The 18,995-nt window shown below is 35.6% G+C and overlaps 1 protein-coding gene and 1 long non-coding RNA gene across 2 annotated transcripts; one reads left to right on the top strand and one right to left on the bottom strand.

The window, feature by feature from the left end:
• Window positions 1-370: 370 nt before the first annotated feature.
• On the top strand, window positions 371-4,988 carry LOC131929952 (protein adenylyltransferase FICD). The gene is made up of 5 exons (XM_059286336.1): window positions 371-938; window positions 1,423-1,674; window positions 1,940-2,216; window positions 2,339-2,450; window positions 2,982-4,988. Exons 1-5 carry the CDS (start codon window positions 392-394, stop codon window positions 3,498-3,500), a joined length of 1,707 nt encoding a protein of 568 aa, XP_059142319.1. The 5' UTR covers window positions 371-391; the 3' UTR covers window positions 3,501-4,988.
• Window positions 4,989-9,046: 4,058 nt separating this feature from the next.
• On the bottom strand, window positions 9,047-12,001 carry LOC131929959 (uncharacterized). Its single transcript, XR_009384047.1, has 3 exons — window positions 11,704-12,001; window positions 11,000-11,051; window positions 9,047-9,177 (listed from the first exon to the last, which is right to left on the bottom strand). It is a non-coding gene; the product is annotated as an uncharacterized LOC131929959 (long non-coding RNA).
• Window positions 12,002-18,995: the final 6,994 nt, after the last annotated feature.

Genomic DNA, 18,995 nt, shown 5'->3' with positions numbered 1-18,995 from the left:
TTCGGGGAGATACAGATACGTAAAGGAGAATCTATTTAGATCTACATTCGGCATTTAATAGTCAAATCGCAGATTGGTTTATTTTATTGCAACTACAAATCAAGCAGTTTCTTCCAGGTATCTCTTCGGGTGGGGGGGGGCGAAGAAAGTCTACCGCCCCCCTGGAAGAAACACTGAAGTTAAGTACGGCCTACATTTTTAGTCGCTAGGCAAAGTAGTATACTATTGTATTTAGATCTAATCTACGTTTCCTTAAAACTTGCTATTTAGTATTTTAAATGTTTAGCTGACAAGTGATATTCAAAACGAAGTAAATTTGATTTTAGCATTGCGGGTAACACATGCATGCTTACTTGATATTAACTCTTAAGTGATGATGTAAACATCCGTCATGGAAATGGATGATACAGCTGTAAAGTATGGATACAGTTATGATAAAAAGGCTACTTATTTAACTGAAAACAACAATATTGAACCAAGAGATTTATATTTAATCAACAAACACATGCTGTCTACAATATATTTTAGTGTTGCTAATATTTATAGCCCGGGTATGCGAATTCGATTTGTTGTTACTGTTTTTGTGACAGCAGTTTTTCTTTGCGGGTTGTCATTCGGTGTATTCTCAAGTTTTCCAAGAGGAGCATTAAGCTTCCTGTTGACTTACTTTGGACTAGGCTCAGGAACAAGTCATTCTGTGCACAGCGGAAGAGTGAAACTTGGGCTTTTTACTGATACATTGCAGTTTAAATTTAAGGATGGGTTGAAACAACAACCACCGTGTTTTACAAATGACCATCAGAATGACAACATAAATCTAGAACAAAAAGTTAACATAGATTCTAATACAAATTGTGAACATGTTTCTTCTTCACCACACACTTACTATGACACATCAGTTAGTGTGAGATACAAGCAGAGATTCACAGCTAGCAAAGGTTTGTGCATTGGTTACAAATGTAGTTAGCCTAATTAATAATTATTATAAATAACTGAGTAGGTCTAATACTCTAATCTAAATAAGTTTTAAAAAAAAATTTAAAAGTCATTGGCCTACATTTTAATAGATTCATAATTATTAATTAATCATATAGGCCCTACTTGTGCAAAATAATTTGTTGATACTTTTCTATAGGCCCCTAAAGTTTATTATTCCCATTTAACAAGAAGTGTTTTTGTAAATGTCGCAAGACAGGCTATTGTGATTGAGCAATAGCAGTCTAGCACTCTATAAAGAATGTCTTTTATTGAACTTTAAAAAAAAACATAATGATAATGGCCTATTAAATTAAAAATAATTTCATATTGTTGACAAGTTTAGCAAAGCTACACATCAGGTTTTCATGCTTTTGTCTCATAGGACAATAACATTTCTTATAATGTGTGTAACAAAATGAACATAATTTTTAAATTTCTGAATAGATGTTAAACGAGAAGCAGTTGCAGCAATGAATATAGCTCTAGATCTTCAAAACCGTGGCAAAACAGACAAAGCAATGAAAGTATTTCAGCATGCACTAGCGCTAGACCCATCTCATGCTGACATACTTACAGCATTTGGAGAGTTTCTCGAGTGGCATGTTAAGGACATAGTGAAAGCTGACCACATGTATCATATAGCTCTAGAAAATAGCCCTGAACATGGTAGGGCCCTGCAAAATAGAAAACGCACAGGTAATAAAAAATCTTTATAAACAACAGTCAGTATCGTAATTTAAAAAAATATAAATCTTGAATACTGCAAGTTAAAATATTTAACTTCTACTTGCTTGTTTAAAATAATAGTCATATATTTGTCATAGCTTCCCTTTTGTGTATCAAATTATACCATAAAATCACCATTCTGCTACAACTTTTTACATAGATCTCTTAAATTTAGTTATACTTGTATACATTTTATTTATTTCATTCCATTTGTTTACATTTTTAAAAAATTTAGGTCCCATTGTTGAAGAGATAGATCAAGCACGCTTCAATCGAGTGGACAAAAAAAGAACATTACTGTATACCATACCACCACATCATCCGGGGCTACGAAGAGCTAAAAGGGAAGCATATTTTGCCCACATTTATCATACAAATGCCATTGAAGGGAACACACTGACACTTGCACAGACCCGATCAATCGTTGAGACCAGAGTAGCAGTTGGAGGCAAGAGTCTCAGAGAGCAAAATGAAGTTCTTGGACTTGATGCTGCTCTAAGCTACATCAACAGGTGGCTTATATATCTAACTTTTTAAAATTTTTGTTTTATTTTGTTAAACCTTATGTAAAATTATATATAATAATTTATATATAATATAATAGATAATTGAAGTATTTCCAATTCAATTGTAGCACTCTTGTTGGACATGTTGGACGACTTACTCTGCAGGACATCTTAGATATTCATATTCGAGTGCTCGGATATGTGGACCCAATCGATGCTGGTAGATTTCGTACTACTCAGGTGAGGCATATTGTAACTGAATTTTGTTATGTAACTTTAAAAATGTAAGCTTTTGACATTATTTACGGGAATAACTAACAACTGAAAATTGGAAGCAGATGCTTTAATGAAATAGTATTTTAGATAGACATTTTTGATACAGTTTTTTTAATAAATAAAGCCGATAAACTGGAGTAAGTATTTGTTACTTATGCATATGAAGAAATTGTGTGGTTGGTACTATGTCCACTCACCATTACTGTCTCTGGCTCAGTTTGGGAATCAATCAATGGTGAGTGGGCTAAGAGATAACCTATGGTCTTAAGCAAACTGAAGACTTTCAGGCTAGAAGGAAGGGCAGTACAATACTACTTCACTGTCTTTAGTTTAATTAAGGGATAACCGGATGTTGAGGGTCAAGACAAACATGTACTAATAAGCCAAAGTTAGGCTACCATTTTTTAGTTTTAGTTCAATGTTCAGCTACAAAATGAATTTCTTGTGCAAGGATGAAATTTCTTTTGTTTTAATTTCTTTTTTATCATTGTGTAGGTTTATGTAGGAGATTTCATCCCGCCAGCAGCAAGAGACTTACAAGATCACATGACCCAGCTGATTGAATGGCTCAACTCTGAAGAAGCCCTCGCTCTCCACCCTATTGAGTTTGCAGCGCTCGCTCACTACCGTTTAGTAGCTATACACCCATTCTTCGACGGCAACGGACGCACCTCACGCCTCTTAATGAATCTTATTTTAATGGAGGCTGGCTTTCCACCTGTCTCTATAGAGGTCAATGACAGATTGACATACTACGAAACTCTACAACAAGCCAATGATGGGGACATCCGACCATTTATCCGTTTCATTGCTGACTGCGCTGAGAGAACGCTGGATGAGTATCTCTCTGTGACTATGGAAAACGCAGAAGTTGTCTTGCCATCTGTTCACAGAAACAAATTCATGCCACAGGAGAGGGTGATTTATGTTGATAAAGATGAAAAAGATGATGACGAGGAAAAACAATCAAGCAATGGAAATGTAATAAACAGTGCACAAGATGAAAATTCTTGATGATACTTTCAAGTAAATTTTCATCTACATCCTTTAATTTATTAACACTTCTAAGAAATCTGCTATTTATTTGTAAATAATAAATAATTGTTCTGTATTATACCATGTACATATAAAATATGGAAGGGCAGGAAATAATGTACAAAAAAATTATGGTTCAAAGCACAAACATCCCGGTTTTACCTTAAATGAACTCATCTAAATGTAAAAAAAGAGTGGTAAAAGTACATCTGTTAACTCTGTAAGTTACTAAGCAGTAAATATTTGCATACAATAGATTTTATTGATAACTTTTATCTAATAATTTTTTTTAAAATCTAGTCAGCTTCTCTCTAGTTATAATTATGTTGATCTTCAAATTGGAAAATTGTCTAAAATGTCTGTTAAAACCAGAAATCAATTGTCATGTTAGGTAACTCTGCTGAACTAAAGAGCTCAATGGTAGTAGTTGCTGCTGATCTGCAATGTGGATTTTAAAATTTGTAATGCCATGCTAGTCTAATGTTTAGATTACATAAATCCTATCTCTTGTATATCATATTACTGTTTATTTATTATTGCTGCACTTTTTTTTTTTTCATAGAGTCTCAGGAGTTTGGCTTATTAAAAGAATGTGTCATTATTATTAATTATTGGAAGAATGGGACTTCATAGTATAATCTATAAAAAATCCCTAAACAATTTGTTGAAAAAAATGTATTATTACATTTCTAAAGCATTGTGAAAATAAATAATATTAACTTCCTTTTTAGTCATTAACAGAATTTTTTAAAATAACATACATGTCAAAAAAAAAAAAAAACCTTGAAATCTTTGTTTTCTAAAAATTTAAAGTTTATTTTAGCTACTCTTTGTTTTTTTACGTACACACTGAGAAGGAATACTTCTGTATATTAAGAGTATTAAGATTTTAAAAATAAGAACAATTGATTTTTTTTTTCTTATGAAAATTGTTGATACAAAAAGTTAAATGTTTTTATAACTTTTAAACACAAAGCAAGATGTCAAAAAAGATTAATGGACTAAAATTTGTTTTTCAACTTTAGATTAATTTAGTCTATAGTCGAACAGTACAAGGCTACACTGGTATGTTTTTTTGTGTATAACAAATCTCTCCTGTACCATCATGCTTATACCACAAGAACCTAATAAATGCTAATTTCCATTTTAAATGCTAATTTCCATCAGATAATCTTTTTTTTTAGAAAACTTCATGCTACCAATATTTTCTTATTTGTTCTTAATTTTTTTCTTTTTTTTTGAATCACATTTTCTAAATATATAGGCATGCTTTATCTTAATAGCACTTGAAACACACATACTCAAATTAAATAATTTTTTGTTTTTTCGTTTTGTTCTTTGTAAAACAGCAAAATATGAATATTTCATATCATGAGCTTTCTGCAAATTTAAACAAAAAATGTATATGATTTTTTAACATTTTTTATCAAAACTTTACAGAAGTCTTATTTTCCTTTTTTTTTACCATGGCACTGATAATTTAGATATTTTTCTGTATTTTGATTAATTTTAATTGATCTTTTGAGACATCAAAAATATCTACAAATGAATTTTATATCAATTAACTTTCCAAATTAAGAACAACATTCAACCTAATTTTTTTTATCCATTCCCAACTTGGTAATTTTATCTTTTAATTCTTATGAAAACATAATGTTTAAACATTTTTTGTGTGTCTTTATTTCTCTTTAACTTAGAAAGCACCACTTTTGTAAAAACCTTCACTATCATTTCAAATCAAATTGAAAAAATAGCACCTTTGAGAAAGAAAATTGCAATTGTATTCATTTAAAAAGAAAAGACTTTTTAAGCATTTGCACATTTTCATAAAAATTTTCAAAATTCAGTTGTTGTTGTTATTATACCAAGATTTGTTCTGTCAGAATCTACTTTAGTATTTGCTCAAGCATGAGAATTAGACTGAACCTTAATCTTCACATTGTAGCTTAAAAATGTTTTCTGTAGTTAACTAAGCAATTTAAAAGATTGATTTAGATAAATCTCATGTCAGTTCTGTTTTTCTATAACTTTTTGTATAAAACACTTGTCCCCCTTTATCATAGGCAGTCTTGATTTTGTAAAAAGAACAGTTATTTCCCCTGTATCATTTTGAGATTATGTAGTATAAAGCACTGTTGTCTCCCCTGTGTCATTTGTACTTAACTGTTGAATCTCTGAACCTCACAAGTTAAACTATAAAACAAAGGCTGTGAATTCCTGCATGTTATTCTGTGTTCTTGCATGTATTAATATTTTGTTAATTACCCTTGTAATTCACTTTTATGTTACAAATATTATACTGACTATTTTTATTGTTGGATTGTTAAATCAGTGGTTTAGGAGTTGACTCATAAATCCATTACCCAATATTTTTACATGCCACTGCCTCGGAACCAGGTGAACACTACTTCACCTGCCATACCAACGATCAGGTCGAGATGGCTACTTTACCTTTTTTTTTGTACATGAGTTCATGCTTTGAATACCTTTGTTGAAAATTAAAATATGGAAGTTGTAGAATGAGTCTGGGTTTAGTTATATCTGAGGCTGTGGAAGTTATATGAAGGGAAGTAGTAGTTTTAAGGGGGGAGGGGGCTATGGAAGTTAAGTATAGAACTGTACAAGTTATTTTAAGCTTTAATAGTTTGTGGCCATTATGTTTATAGCTGCTGTAGTCACTTTTGGGGTTAAGGTAGTTATGGTGTAGGGCTGTTGTAGTTATGTATGGGGTTGGTAGGTATTTTAGGGTTGTTGTAGTTACATATGGGGTTGGTAGTTATGTGTAGAGCTGTTGTAGTTACAAATGGGGTTGGTAGTTATGGTGTAGGGCTGTTGTAGTTACATATGGGGTTGGTAGGTATTTTAGGGCTGTTGTAGTTACATATGGGGTTGGTAGGTATTTTAGGGTTGTTGTAGTTACAAATGGGGTTGGTAGTTATGTGTAGAGCTGCCATAGTTACATATGGGGTTGGTAGGTATTTTAGGGCTGTTGTAGTTACATATGGGGTTGGTAGTTATGATGTAGGGCTGTTGTAGTTACATATGGAGTTGGTAGGTATTTTAGAGCTGTTGTAGTTACATATGGAGTTGGTAGTTATGATGTAGGGCTGTTGTAGTTACATATGGGGTTGGTAGTTATGTGTAGGGCTGTTGTAGTTACATATGGGGTTGGTAGTTATGATGTAGGGCTGTTGTAGTTACATATGGGGTTGGTAGTTATGGTGTAGGGCTGTTGTAGTTACATATGGAGTTGGTAGTTATGATGTAGGGCTGTTGTAGTTACATATGGAGTTGGTAGTTATGATGTAGGGCTGTTGTAGTTACATATGGGGTTGGTAGGTATTTTAGGGTTGTTGTAGTTACATATGGGGTTGGTAGTTATGTGTAGAGCTGTTGTAGTTACAAATGGGGTTGGTAGTTATGTGTAGAGCTGCCATAGTTACATATGGGGTTGGTAGGTATTTTAGGGTTGTTGTAGTTACAAATGGGGTTGGTAGTTATGTGTAGAGCTGCCATAGTTACATATGGAGTTGGTAGGTATTTTAGAGCTGTTGTAGTTACAAATGGGGTTGGTAGTTATGTGTAGAGCTGCCATAGTTACATATGGAGTTGGTAGGTATTTTAGAGCTGTTGTAGTTACAAATGGGGTTGGTAGTTATGTGTAGAGCTGCCATAGTTACATATGGGGTTGGTAGGTATTTTAGGGTTGTTGTAGTTACAAATGGGGTTGGTAGTTATGTGTAGAGCTGCCATAGTTACATATGGAGTTGGTAGGTATTTTAGAGCTGTTGTAGTTACAAATGGGGTTGGTAGTTATGTGTAGAGCTGCCATAGTTACATATGGAGTTGGTAGGTATTTTAGAGCTGTTGTAGTTACATATGGGGTTGGTAGTTATGTGTAGAGCTGTTGTAGCTACAAATGGGGTTGGTAGTTATGTGTAGAGCTGCCATAGTTACATATGGAGTTGGTAGGTATTTTAGAGCTGTTGTAGCTACAAATGGAGTTGTTAGTTCTGTGTAAGGCCATTGTAGTTTCATGTGCAGCAGTCACAGATCTATTAGCAGTTATGTAGGGATGTTGTAGTTACACATGAGGCTCTGCAAGTTTTGTCATGTTTCTTTTATCAGGGTGGGTCTGATATGATGGAATCAAAATGTCTCTTTCATGCCCTTTCGGCATATTGAATTGAAATGGATGGGGGGAAATGGTAAAAATAAATTTCTTTTTCTCCATGCATTGTAAATTAAAATGTCAAATTGATTACAATTAGATTTCTGTAGTTGTTTTTTTTTTTAATTTGTATTTTCTTGTTACAATACATACTCATCACCAAAAAAAACAGTTTTTTTAGTTTTAGACTAAGTTTGCATAGAAAATTGAGCGAGCAAGAGAGAGAAATAAATAAATGAATGGTGCAGTGCCAGCAGATACGTTATTGAAGTATAAACTTACGTAAAAAATAAACAAGGTTTTAATTATTATTTTTTTGACCTCCCCCCCACCCCCCCACCCCACACACACACAATTATTTCATTTTCTGAAACTTATAAAGTCAATTTCTCTCAAGCCATGGCTGGTCAATTTCTCTCCCCCCCCCCCCCCCTTTCCCCCACACACACACAATTTTTTCATGTTCTGAAACAAATAAATGACTACCTTGATAAAGAAGCAACGCAAGCAAGGGTGAACTCAAACAGTGTATTTAAACAAAATCGTGGTGATTTTGTGAATCATTTTGATCTTATTATTCAATTTCCCATAAGCCATGACTGATCAATCTCTTCCCCCCCCCCCCCCCCCGACCCACTTTAAAAAAAAAAAATCCGACGAACACCCATGACCGTGAGTGAGCAGTTAGGAGAGACTAGGGTGGAGCGGCTGGGTGAACATGTACATGTTGTCCCTGTGACACGGGACCAGGTAGGTGTGTTCAGTGAGCCGTGACGGCGTTGACTGACAGCTTCCCCACATCGGCTGTGTCGGCTGCTCTACCTGGCGCATGCTCGCTGGCACCTAAGGGTCAGACAGGTCAGAGGTTAACGCACGTGTTTCTATACTATAGTGCATGTGAACTCACACTCAGACGTTGTCAGGGATAGAGTTGATGTCAACTAGCAAACGTGTAGGTTCGACTCCAAGTCAAGCAATGATGTGTTAGTTGGAAGGTCGTATGTTCGTAAAAGTTGTCAAATGTAAATCATGTGTCGTTTGAGTTTTGGCTCGGTGAGTTGACTGCTAGATGCTAGAATTCAAAATTATCATTAAACAACACAGCAAGATTGGCAGACGTATTTAAGTATGCAGCTATCTATTCACAGAGGTAAGCTTTCCTCATATAAACGCGTATGTATTTTGGTAAATCTCAGTTATTTTAATAGGTGGCTATATCTTTTCAAAACAGCAGATTTGTAGTTAGCGAATATGTAGACTTACGTAGAATACATTATAAATAATGACGGTCGCTTAACCAAACAAATGTTGATGTTAAATTAAAAAAAAACTTAGTAAACACGTGAATACCTGCTGTACTCGTCGGTACCGGGGCTGCTCACAAGGCCACGGAGGGCGCTGGAGGGGCTGTGATGGCGGCCTTGACACCCCCTCTGATACCCACTCCGGGTGTACGACATAATTGGCCTTGCACGAGAATGCATTCTACGATTTTAAACGTGGAAATTTTAATGATCATAGCATGAAGACTTCCTGCATGATTACAAGCGTGCTGACTATTTGAAAAGCTTAAATCTGTCGTATAGATTTTTGTTATATTGAGACAGTATTAGATACAACCTCCAAGGAATATAGGGGTAGAGGCAGTAGGAGAAGGGGGTCGTGTAAACTACTACTTCTTCATTCTGTCCCTATCTTTGTGTTGCATTACCACCGCCAACATATTTATTAAACTGATTTGTTAAAAGCAGGTAAAAAATGAATGTGGGGAACTTCATTTAAACCAATTAGGGCTATAAATAGAATCCGAATTCGTCCATTGATTAAACCGGTACCACATGCACACGAGTGACGACACACGTCTGCTTCACGCTTCAGTGAACACGTGGGACGAGTGGGCGAAATGTAGATTTTTTTTTTTGTTTTTGTTGCGGTCATACCTGACTGATTTAGCATGTCGACACAACAGAGTTGCAGTTTGTCTGAACGTTTGCTAGTGTGCAGAGTGTGTGTATGTCTGCACTAGTGGCTAAAGACAAATGGCTTATTAGAAGAATCTCTCCAGTGAGGTGTCGGTACTTTTGGTACTTTTGATACCACAATACTCCATTCCGCCAACTCCCCACACTCATATATATATATATATATATATATATATATATATATATATATATATATATATATATATATATATAGCCTATATATACATGCATATATATATATATATATATATATATATATATATATATATATATATATATATATATATATATATATATATATATATATATATATATATATATATATACATACATATATATATATATATATACATATATATATATATATATATATATATATATATATATATATATATATATATGTAGCTGAGCTACTTGTTTCAGAACACTGCTTGTTATTATTAGTTCTGTAAGTACAAAATTGCTGACCTTTACATTTTAAAAATTTACTTAAGGTAATCGATATCGCGATTTGTAGTCTGATATCGTTGACAGTTTCGTCACTGGGACGGGTGACGACCGGTGTATTAGCTTACGGTGTCGACCCCTCCCGTATATAAAAAGTAAAAAGTAAAGTTTCCCTTTCAAACCTGACGGTCTATGGGACAAGTGAAGTAGAGTTCACTTGTTTCTGTGACCTCGGCATATGAAGAGATAGTGTGGTCAACACTATGCCCAGCCGCCTTTACTTTCCCTAACGTGAGTTAGGTACCCATCAGAGTTGGGTGGACTAAGGGACGGTCTACGGACTTGAACCCGGATTCGAACTCGAGACTTACGGGTTAGCAGTCCAGCTCTCTACCGCTAGACCACTGCGTCCCCCGTATATAACATTATAGATATTAAACCGGGGGGAATGCATATTTTCTCATTGAAAATAGCTAGATTTCGTTTTGTCGCCACCCCCTTTGATGGTGTCACCCGGTGCAGTCCACCGTCCCCGCCTTGTGACGCCATTGGCCGTAGATATAAATAACACCACGTATACCACGCCACGGTATCGAATACATTGAGCTCATCTCTGCGACTGCCTGTTGTAAGTGACGCTCCAAATGGGCGGCCCTCAACCACCTCCCCCTAGCTACGCCATACCACATAAGAATCTATTTGCCACTAGTGCCTAATAAGTCACACACGATTAATAAAGAACACAGTACATTTATTTTCGTCACGTGACCTCATCACCCCGTGTATATTGTATAACTTACCAGGTCAAAGGTCAGAAAAGCGGTGATCGCTAGTGACCTGGCCTAATTCAGCCAAACCTGCGCTAATTATAGCCTTACCCCGAATATGCTGTCCTGGTGGAACGTATTCTTGAAGGTCGGTTCAAGGTCACTGTGAGAAAAATCAAAAACAGATGAGTCGACACATTTTGATATGCTTATCATTCACGATACACACATTACATTGTAATACATCGTAACACATCAGTCGTATTTCTACACAACCATCACATTGCAACACATCAGTGACATCGTTACACATTAGTTACATCACACAGCACACCAATCAGACCAGAACATATCGAACACACCACAGTATTTTCAACACAGTATAACATATTCATTACATTATAACATAGACTTAAGATCTTCGTCAGGGTAAAAATAAATTGCAGCTTAAGAGATTTGACACCGACTTGACGTTGTCTGTTTAGTTAATGTAATCCGTCTTAATATATATATATATATATATATATATATATATATATATATATATATATATATATATATATAGACCTACATTTTCTTATATTTATATCAATACTTAAAATTCGTCAGTGTCTATTGTAACATTAATTTTATATGTTTATACTTAACTCTAACTAGGTCGTGCCTTGAATTAAAAATGACATTAAATAAATATATTTTGTTTTACTATATTTTTATTCCATAAAAATAATTCAATCAAGTTTATCCTAGTTGATACATCTGTTAGTTTTAACTTATCAACAAATGTAAAAGTACATGACAAAAGATCTACTCACCTGTTCAATCTATTCACCTGACCGTCTGGCCCAGCCATTTTCACCTGTCTCTCACCTGAAACACTGACCCACCTTGCTGTACAATCACACCTTCAACATAGGTAAAACATACCAACAGTTCCAACCGACCCGCCGGATCGATCAACAAAATCAATATCCGATCACTTTATTTATTATTCACTGGAGTGGCTCTCCCTTTCAATGCCCAGCTTAAACAAAACTGTGCGGAAGTCGTTTAAATATTCATTCAACATTGAATACAAGACTCCATATTTTAACAATCAAATCAACTCGAGTCTGTCAATGCGCTTGGACGAGCCGTCTTCGCGGAGTTTCTCGGAGTTTTCTCATTTGCTGGCGTCAAGAAAAGCTTTTTGGTTGAGTAAGTCTCATCAAAATATGAATTTGTTTGAGTGAATAACGAATTAATACATTTTATGACATGGTTGAAAAGTGTTTTTTTTTTCAAATTTATGTAAAGAAAACTAAGGTTTTTGTTTCGTTTTATGCTTTGGACAAATCGATTTGTATATGCGCTTTCTGTGCTAACATGGACGTATGGTGTATGACAGCGATTTCCAAAATACTTGTGATTGCTGCCCCCCCCCCCCCTCTCCCTACGCAAAACCCTACCCTTTTAAAATAAGGTTATGGATTTGGAGACTACACAAGACATACGTAGACAAAATGGAAGATACTGGAAGTAGAATCACAGAGAGGAAATGTAGACTAATGGTACAACTTATTTTTCAGTGGATAAAGGGGAAATGTGCCACGGAGTCCTACTTCATTTCACCCACTATCCTCTTGATAAATCCAGTCGTCCAGTATATTATACAAAACTCTCTTAACATCAAAGTAATTTCTTTTTACTTTCTTGTGTGTTTCTACCTAGTTTGCTGTTCTGCTGATCGTGGTGCATTAATTTATTTATAAAATTATTGAGTTTCGAGTGTCGGTCGGTGCGGTTCCTGCCCCCCCCCCCCCCCCGAAAAAAAAAATAAATATATATATATAAAAAAAATATATATACAGAAAAAAAGTATATTGATAGCAGCTCTCGAATTTTAACTGTTGTTAAAAATTTTAATGAGTCCACCATTATTGAGTATTTGCGAGGCATCGCTCACAATCTGTCTTTTTAAAGTTATAATAAAAATAAAAGTTTTTTCTAATGTTTGTTTTGTATTTATATATTAATTTTGTTTCTCATCATCTTTGGTTTTTCCTTATATAAACCACAATTGGGTTTTTTTTGCCAGGGGGGTTTATATCGCGGGGGGGGGGGGGGGGGGGGTTCCAGGGGGTTTACATCGCGAGGGGGGGGGGGGTTATGTCGGGGGGTTTATGTCCAGGGGGTTTTTGACCGGGAGCCACTAAATTACCCCCCCCCCCCGACGGGTAACGCATGGTATGTGTTACAAACTAACTTAAAAAATGAATGTGATATAATTTTTGAGTTATACTTTTAAGAGAGCCTCTGTAGTTCAAATCTCATTGCGAGTAATCCTAATATACTAGCCATCGGTACCCGTTTCACGTGAATTATAGGCCTGTATATTTTAAAAAATAATCTATGAAATAGTTATTGGTCAAAACGCAATGTGCTGTACTACACGCTGAACGATATTAGCGACAAAGCAAAAATAATAAATAATTAGCTAAAAATCCGACACATTTGACATCACACAGGCACACAGTGATTAAGTGACTTAAATGATTCCGTTAAAAATCTGGCTATTCAATAGTCTTTACGTTGTTTTTAAGTAACTTGTATTAGTTTGACCGATAAAATTGTATATATTTCATAGCGCACGTCTTGATGAGTAGATCTATAGATCTAGATCTAAATCAAATATCAATGAGGTAGTTCCTTTCTTTATAGTCTAAAATCGGAAGATTCACATATTAAAAAAAAAATTAAGTTTGACTTGGTGTGTCTCGATCGCGATCCACCTGCGTGGTATTAAGAACACTACCATCTCAGCTATTTATGCACCTTATAAAACATGGAAAATGAAAGAGGTAGGCCTTATCTAAAAAAAACTTAACTTACGTGAATATGCCTATCTATCTATATATATAACTCTCTTCTGGGAGCCCTTAGAAAACAAGCTGCAAGCGCGCGCCTTGCAGTCCCCTCTCTTCCTCTCTATCGCTACCATCCCCCTCCACCCCCCCCCCCCCCCCTCACATGGTCAGGTGAGTTGTAGTTCATGCTAAATGTTTAGTTTGATGACGGCTATTAGGGGCAGATAATTCAGTTTGAAACTATTTTAAACTTAGAGGAGGTAACTAAGAGGAGGCTGCTTTCACGGGGGGGGGGGGGGGGGGGGGGATGGGGGTTTAGTGTTTTAAAAGCAAATATTTTCAGTAGCAGCATTGGTACTGTCGAATTCACAAATTATGAATTACTGAAAAGTAGAAAAAACAACTAAATAGCGGCGTATGATACACCGCGGGTCGGCTCGTATATATAATTCTCTTCTGGGATCAGTTAGAAAACAAGCTGCAAGCGCCTCCTTGCAGTCCCCTCTCTTTCTCTCTATCACTATCAATACCACCCCCACCCCACCCCCACATTGTCTGGTGAGCTGTGCTCACGCTGTTTACATTTTACAATCATAGATACGGGTTTGGTGACGGCTATTAGGGGCAGATAATTTAGTTTGAAACGATTTTAAACTTAGAGGAGGTAACAAAGAGGAGGCTGCTTTCACGTGGGGGGTGGGGGGGGGGGTTAGTGTTTTTTCCCACGTTTTCTTTAACTTGCTTTCTCTGTTTGTTTATTTGTTTGTCTTTCCAATCAAATCTTGCGATCGAAATTTCTGGCACTTCCCAGTTAGCTAGCGCGCTGAAATTTTCAGGGAAGCTTTCTTTTGGATGACCATAGAATATGCAATTGTTATTATTACTAAATTGATCAATGGAAACATTTTATTGAGCATTTTAGACCGCCATATAATCTATATATATAATTCTCCTCTGCGAGCCATTAGAAAAAAAACCAGCGACGCGTACCTCGCGCGCAGTGAAGCGAACGATCCCACGTCGCCACAGGCTTAGGGGCAGATAATTTACTTTGAACCGAGTTTAAACTTACAGGAGGTAGGCCAGTTTGGGGGAGACGATATGGTCGAGTGGTTGGGCACACGATTGCTATCCCACTCGACACGGGTTCAAATCTATGTGTTCTAGTCAGTAACGTATTCACACAACGTGTTTTTTACGAGTTGTCTTTTTACGAGTTGTCTTTTTACGAGTTGTCTTCGTTTACCCAACAAAAAAGTGAAAAGATAAAATCGATAGCAAGATTTTAATGCAAACAAACAGACAAAGACTAAAAAGTAGAAAATAATAATCATTAAAAAAGTTTTTAAAAACCCACGTTTTCTGATTGAACTAAAAAGTAGAAAATAAATGCTATACATCACAATAATGCAAGCGATCACTCTACTATAAGCGATCAAAAACGTGGGGCGCCGTGATTTTCTTAAAGTTTCTAATACTGTTGACTCTCTACAAGCTCCCTAATAAAAGTCAATAGTATTATCTAATCAATAGTAATATAACTTTTACTTCGGCGCCTCACGTTTTTGATCGCTTATAGTAGAGTGATCGCTTGCATTATTGTGATGTATAGCATTTATTTTCTACTTTTTAGTTCAATCAGAAAACGTGGGTTTTTAAAAACTTTTTTAATGATTATTATTAAGCAAATATTTTCAGTGGCAGCACTCGTACTGTCGAATTCACAAATTATAAATTACTGAAAAGTAGAAAAAAAACCCACTAAATAGCGGCGTATGATACGCAGCGGGTCGGCTCGTTCTTTCAAATTAATTTTTGTAACCCAAATTAGCCAGTTCCATAACTAAACAAATAAAGATTTCTATAAAACAATTAAGACCTGAAATAGTTTAAAAGAAAATTTCATTTTTGGAATAGATTCTAGAGTAGATAGAGTCTAAATCTAGATCTTAGCGACTTAGCGTCTACGTCTAGTTTTTGCGTAGATTTAGATCTAGTCTAGAATCTAGATCTAGATCTAGAATTTCTAGATCTAGATCTAGAAATCAAATAGATAAAATTTTATAAGTTTAGGCCGGGAAAATTGTATTGTATACATTTCATAGCGTACGTAGATCAAAATCAAATTTGAATGAAATAGTTCATTTCTTTTTATTCTAAACTCGGCAGATGACGTCATTAGTTAATGTGTAAACATTAGTGACGTCACTGTTTTATGCATTCTTTTTCACAACTATAAACGCTTTTCCTGTTGCATAATTAAAACGGTTTTTCTACATTCGAATACGCCTTTATTTTTTTTATTTTTCTTCTTTAAATAAAATTGTGGTTATACATTTAAAACATCTACCATATTATTTTCAACAAAAGTCCGTATCAAGTTCCCCATATTTCGCTGAAGATTCTGACGTGATATACGGCGAAATTATTTTGCGGACAGAGAGAGAGAGAGAGAGAGAGAGGGAAGTGCGCACATGGGTTTTTATATATTAGGACAGGGGTCGGCAACCTTTTGAGACGAAAGAGCCAAAAGTTACAATTTACAAAATTTCTCAGCTTTTAAAGAGCCACTAACAATAATAACTATATCTATAACTATATATATATAACTATATATATATATATAACTATATATATATATATATATATATATATATATATATATATATATATATATATATATATATATATATATATATATATATAAAGCAATGTATGTAGGTGTGTGTGTGTGTCTTTTCTTCATAACTACATCTTTCATCCGATCGCCATGAACCGTTAGGAAGTTGTTGAGAATACTCCTGGGGAGGTATCTGAGAAAAAAATATTCAAATTCACTGTTGTGGGGCCCCAGCAGGGAGCGTTACAGTTTATAAAAATAAAAGTTGATTGCGGATTGACACCGTTCAACCGATCACCAGGTAATTTTGGGGAGTTGATTAGAACACGCCAAGGGAGGTTTCTGCAACAACAAAAATATTTTTTAATTTGGCAAGGGCGGCGCCAATGCAGGGTGCGGTATATAAAATCATAAAAGTCGGATGCGGTTTGACAACATCCATCCGATTTCACAAAAATTTGGAGAGTAAATGTGAATACTCCCGAGAAGATTTCTGCGAAAAAACAATTCTAATGGGCAGCGCCAGGGACGGTGCAATAATCGTCAAAACACGGTTTGCCGCCCATATTTCCCGAGCGGGTATGTTTGCACTTGGCATCAGGCGTTCTACATAGCGAGTAAGGGGTACTACTATATTCAGCGGGAAAACTGTAACAGGCGCGATCCGAAGCTCCCCAGGCTCACCTGCGAGCACTATGGCGCCTACGTTCATTTAAAAAAAGGCTACAAAACAATAATCGTTGACTTAATCGAACGAATCAGGCGCGCACTCAGGTACCCCGGCAGGGGGGGGGGGCATTTGGCGCCCACTGCTTACTCGTGAGCACCATGGTGCCTACGTTCATTTAAAATAGCGCGATTGGCTTTCGATACAATGAGTTGCTATAATCGCTCACTAATTCGAATGAGGCGCATCCTCCGGTGTCTCTGCAGAGAGCAATTTGGCGCCCATGGTTATCCCGCAAGCACTACACGACTACGTTAGTTTTAAGGAGCACCCTACAATATTGATAATGCGGCACACGACATTCGATTATTAAACCCAGCTAGGGGCTCCACTCGGCGCCCCAGCGATAGTGTAATCGGGTTCACGAGAGCGTCACTTTCCGTCCCTGACACTTATGCGGTGAGTGATTAGTGGTGATATTACGGTGAGTGATCAACTTACACTCAAGTCTTTCATACAGCACGCCCCATGGCGTACTGGGCGGTAATGTAGGTAAACCTGCGCCCCGATAAAAATGATCCAAGCACAAGCATTGGTTACAATTAAATAACTCAGTTTTAGAAAACAAGGAAGTACATTGAAATTGGGAGTTACTAAATATTCTAATAGAATAGCGAGTGTCTATTGTTTATATTTATTATTATATCGTTCATTACCGAGTGTTGTAGACTAATATTTTTTGATTTTTTAAAATAAATTAAATTAATTTTTAATATGTGTGCATGGAGCTGAAGAGCCGCACTTTGACATCAAAAGAGCCGCATGCGACTTGCGAGCCGCGGGTTGCCGACCCCTGTATTAGGATATTATTCCCATTCAACTTGAGTTTTAGAAACTGAAAATGTAACAGGTGTTTCTGGGATTTAATGTGTGCATTGGATTAATTGTAAAATAGAATAACAAGTTATATATTTTTCCTTCATTTCATCTGTTATGGTTTTTATTCAGGTAATTGTTTTCTAATTAAATAAGATTCCGATAATATTTCTAAGTTTTAATAATTTTAACTTTTTTTTGTACAAGTATGTTAAAATTTGCATATACAATATTTGTTATAATTTTATTGCTAATTACTATTGAGTTTTATTTAATTTACAAAGACTAAAAGAAATATTATTATAAGTTGTTTCCCTTGATAATTTTTAATTTGATACAAGTAGCCTACAAGTAAAGTCAATGCAATAAAATATTCAATAAAAAAAACAATTTTTAGAGCACTGCAATGTGTCTAAGCTTATTAAACAATGATATATTACATTGTTATATTTATTAATAAATGTTACAATTGTGTAAATTATATTATATTATTATATTCATTAATGAATGTTGCAATAATGTAAATATAGGCATATATATATATATATATATATATATATATATATATATATATATATATATATATATATATATATATATATATATATTCACCTCAGTTTACCCCAGTACAGGTGAATGACCCGCCGGATGTTACGGCTGAATAATTAAGAGTTACAGTTCCTAGTAGATTATGTAAAACTGAAAGTCACCGGGTGGGCATGTGTGACGCCGCAGTGACGCTCGATTTCATCAGACGGCGTCACGTCACGGGCAGCATTGTGCCATCTGCGTCCTGCGGCGCCGAGAGACGGAGAGTCTTTTTCTGCCGAGGGCGGGACAATCGGGAAAATGTAAAGAAAGTTCCAGGCAATCGTTTCCCGTTAAATAATCTACTGCACGATCTGGCTGTTTGAGAATATTTGTCATTATACGAGGCTGGTTTTTTATGTAAATAAATTTAGCACGGATTTAAAAATGATATACATATTTACATACTTATTTATTTTTGGTTATGTACTTTTCTTGAGACCTTTGAGGGCAACGAACTCTGGTAAGTTAGGAAACAGATAGGGGTTGGGCTGGTGGGTGTGAGGGGCG

The sequence above is a fragment of the Physella acuta genome, unplaced genomic scaffold (assembly GCF_028476545.2).
Source record: "Physella acuta isolate Inbredline_101_S28 unplaced genomic scaffold, ASM2847654v3 ptg001698l, whole genome shotgun sequence".
NCBI classification, from domain to species: Eukaryota; Metazoa; Mollusca; class Gastropoda; family Physidae; genus Physella; species Physella acuta.
The sequence above is the reverse complement of the archived record's forward strand: the minus strand, read 5'-3'. Positions and strand labels throughout refer to the sequence as shown.

Coding starts and splice junctions, on each gene's coding strand:
- LOC131929952 (XM_059286336.1), top strand. CDS start 392: ATGGAAATGGATGATACAGCTGTAAAGTATGGATACAGTTATGATAAA. Junction 1,675..1,939: donor GCAAAATAGAAAACGCACAG/GTAATAAAAAAT, acceptor TAAAAAATTTAG/GTCCCATTGTTGAAGAGATA. Junction 2,217..2,338: donor GCTCTAAGCTACATCAACAG/GTGGCTTATATA, acceptor ATTCAATTGTAG/CACTCTTGTTGGACATGTTG.